Raw genomic sequence first — 3627 nt, forward strand, 5'->3', positions numbered from 1 at the left:
GAACGGCGGGGCTTCGTATGGGGGCGGGGACGCGTTTTGTCTGCTCTGTGTCCCTTCCTATCTCTGCCATGCGCTCTAAATAATAAAAAGCGCCGGCACTGCTGCCCGGAGCTGTGGGTGCTCCACCCCCGGAGGTGCCCCAGGCCATTAATGTGCCCTGGGCAGCTGAGCTGGGAGCAGCCAGCCGCGGGGTGGTGATCTTCAAGGTCTCTTCCAACCTAAACTATTCTGTGGTCCTAGGATTTCAGCTTTGATTCACGGTCGGCAGACAGGCCACCGTTTAATGGCTGTATTAACGGCGTATTAATTTATACCGTGCTTGCTAAAATCCTGCTTTTCCCTTTTCCTCCAGCAGATCCAGCTGGTTTCGGATGAGAAGCCAATGCTTCACACGTGGAGCCACTGCACTTGTTCGTGTAAGCAGACACCGCTCCTGGCAATTACCTGTGCTAGTGATATGAAGGATCTTATTTACACCTCCCTTTGTTCTGCCCTGAACGTGCAGCCCTGGGACTTGGGACGGAAACACAAGAACATCTCCAAGAACACTTGGATTGCGTGTGAGAGGTATTTCTTACATTCAAAATAAAACCACTTTTAGGGTTATGCGACACAAAACTTGGTTCTGTAAATGCTCATAGACCGGTGGAGGTACAGGGGGGCAGGTGGTGTCTTTTGCTGTAACAGGTGGAATGGAGAAGGAAGAAGGACCCAGTGGGATCCCAGGCCCACGGAAGACCTGCTCTGAACCTCTCTGTTCTGCCTTTCCACAGCAGAGGCTCTCAGATTCCCTGCAGCAGAAGTGAGCTATCTAGGCTGTCCCACTGTGGCCAAAAAGGCCCTGGTGAGCTCCCTGGCTGCTGCACGGTGCTGGGGCCTGTCCCTGTGGCAGGACAGGCTGCATGCTGGCCCTGCTTTTCCATGGTCTCGTGAGAAAGCAGGAGCGTAAATGCTGCTGGTTGCTGCACGGCACTGTCCACACCTCCCGTGGCTCACACTGAATGTTTTGCCAAAGTCCTGAGCCTCTCTGGAAGAAGAAACGCAGAGGTGGCACTGTGAGTAAAACTGGAGCACAGAGACTATCTTCTCTTGTGGTTTTATTTCACTTCAAAAAGCTTGCGTATAAAGTTTGGGAAATCACTCAGAAGGGCCTGCCTTCAATTCCCATGACGGCATCCGGAAAGGTTTGTAGGGCTGACCCTAAGTGACTGCATCTTTCTCCTCTTCTTCCTCCTCCTCCTTTGAACTGTGGATTTGGTAGATGACGGCACAGATGCCAGCCAGCCAGGCCACCACAGTGCCAGCAAAGAATATGCAGAAGCCAATGAAACACAGAAAGATGTAGTCGTGCTTGTGCAGGTGGGTCTGGCAGCTGGAGTACAACTGTACCTCTGCAGCAGGCATCTTCAAGGCACGAAGGGCTTCTGGTGTGTAGCAGGTGATGTTGTCGGCGTCTGCAGAGGAAAAAAGCAAAGCAAGACTCTTTTGCCTGTGTCTAAGGCATTAGTGAGCAGGAAAAATCACTGCTAGAAAAGTGATGGAGGAGTCTGCTAAACTCCTGGAAAATTTCTCCACGCTTCATGTCCTTCTCCTTTCATAGCCTAGGAGAAATCAGCCAGATTTTGGCCAAGCCACAACCACCAGCCCAGCTGCTAGAATGATTTCTGTGGCGGTGCCTCCAAGGAAAATATTTCTGTTTGGATTATGGCACTGTGACAAACTGCGGTAGCTGCGCTGTTCATCTCTGCTGATCGAGCACTTTTGTTTCAATATAAGAACATTTGTCATTATTTTAAAGCCTCAAACACCTTTTTAAGTGACAAGGCTAAAGGAAAAGAGGTCTTTCTAGACTGGAGTGATAAGGCTTGCACACAGGGAGTCAAGTTTGAAAACTGGAGTGGTTTGCAATTAGGCATAGTTTCACCTGCAACTGTGAGAGAGAGGAAACTCAGGAGTGATTCAGTTCCAAGGAGATACTGCCTATGTCCTGTCAAATTCCAGTGCAGGCTGTGAGATAATAGATGCTGGCTTTTCTCTCTGAACACAGGCAGTATTTGAGCTAATGGGACAAGAGCAACAACGGAGAGCTCAGGGCTGGAGAGGCTGTGCCAAGGAGGTGAGGAGAGAGGAACAGACCAGCACTGCAAGCATTTCTACTGATCACGAAGGGGGGTAATTGGCCAGTACAGACACACCAACACTGCAACAGCAACAGAACATCAGAGCAGATGGAGAAAAGGCAGGACATTCAGAGAAATAGCTTTCCCAGAGCACACCTGCCCCGAGACAGCTCCTCATTCTTGGCACTGTGGCTGCAGGGTGCTGTGACTCGCAGGCACAGTGATACTTCCTGAGGCTGCTGCCAGGCGTTTTGTACCTTCCCTAATGTCCTGAGAATGTGAGCAAGTGTGACTGAGGGTGGAGACTATGTAGCCCAGCTGCTCCGATCAGTGCTTTGTGCAACACCTGATGATGGGATGCACGGCTGACAGGCAGTGGCACAGCCCCAATGAGCTGAATGAAAAGAGATCAGAGGGCCCTGTCCATTCCACCCAGGAACAGAATGGAGAGGAGAGGGATCCTGCTCACACAGCCCTCACCTGGAAAATGAACACTGCTCTCTGTCATCCAGGTGATGAAGTCCAAAAAGGAACAGTTGCAGTGCCACAGGTTGTCAGAGAGCCCCAGAATCCTCAGGTTGGGCAGGACCTGGACGGTGCTGGCATCTAGGAACGTTAAACCAGTCCGGCTCACATCCAGGTGCCTCAGCCAGGTGTTGTTGGCGAAAGCATCCTTCTCTATTGCTACAAGGTTGGGATTGTCTGAGATCTTCAACACCACCAGGCTGAGGAGCTGCGAGAAGGTGCTGAAGGTGACCTGCGTCAGGTTGTTGAAGCTGAGGTCCAGGTAGACGAGCTTGACCACACCGATGAAAGTGAAATCCAGGTCATCTCCCAACAGGTTCTTCTGGCAGTCTAGGTACACTAGATCCGCCAGGAAGCTCAGTTCCACTGCCGGCAGGTACGAGACGTTGTTCGCCGCCAGGATCAGCTGCCTCGTGTCCAGCGGGATGGCTGCGGGGAACTCCTGCAGCTGCCGCCCGGTGCAGTTCACCTCCAGGTACCGACAGCTGCACCCGCTCGGGCAGCCGCTATCCCCCGATGCCATCCCCATCCCCAAAAGAAACACGAGGCTCAGGGGCCGCCATCTACCTGCGGGAGACATGGCCCGCCGCTCCCGCACCGCTCAGCCCCCGAGGGACCGCGGCAGGACGCTGAGGAGACAGGTGTCCGCTGGGACGTGCTCTACATCGGCGACTCACCTGACTGGCTGGCAGGCTGCCCGGCTGGAAGCTGAGCTCGGCTTCGCGGCTCTCTTTGCTCAGAAGGGTGGCGGAGCGCCTCGCTATGGCACCGCCGGCAGCTGCGATGCCAACAGCCCGGCGCCGCTCTGAGAGCTCTCCGGCCAACCAAAGTTTCCAAATCACCGCTCCTTTCAGCTTTGCCGAACGGTTGCAACCCCCAGATCCGCCTTCCCGGCGCAGGCCGGTAGCTGTCACGCAGCCGCGGGCGCGAAGCCCCAGCCGAGCAGCCACCGCCCTTCCCGCCACTCCCCTCAGCGCCTCAG

At 54.2% G+C, this 3627-nt stretch overlaps 1 protein-coding gene across 1 annotated transcript; it reads right to left on the reverse strand.

The window, feature by feature from the left end:
• Window positions 1–1080: 1080 nt before the first annotated feature.
• On the reverse strand, window positions 1081–3316 carry LRRC52 (leucine rich repeat containing 52). The gene is made up of 2 exons (XM_003208571.3): window positions 2601–3316; window positions 1081–1454 (listed from the first exon to the last, which is right to left on the reverse strand). The coding sequence occupies exons 1-2, from the start codon at window positions 3223–3225 to the stop codon at window positions 1201–1203; spliced, it is 879 nt and encodes a 292-aa protein (XP_003208619.1). The 5' UTR covers window positions 3226–3316; the 3' UTR covers window positions 1081–1200.
• Between the last annotated feature and the right edge of the window lie 311 nt (window positions 3317–3627).

This window comes from Meleagris gallopavo, chromosome 10 (genome assembly GCF_000146605.3).
Source record: "Meleagris gallopavo isolate NT-WF06-2002-E0010 breed Aviagen turkey brand Nicholas breeding stock chromosome 10, Turkey_5.1, whole genome shotgun sequence".
Taxonomy (NCBI): domain Eukaryota; kingdom Metazoa; phylum Chordata; class Aves; order Galliformes; family Phasianidae; genus Meleagris; species Meleagris gallopavo.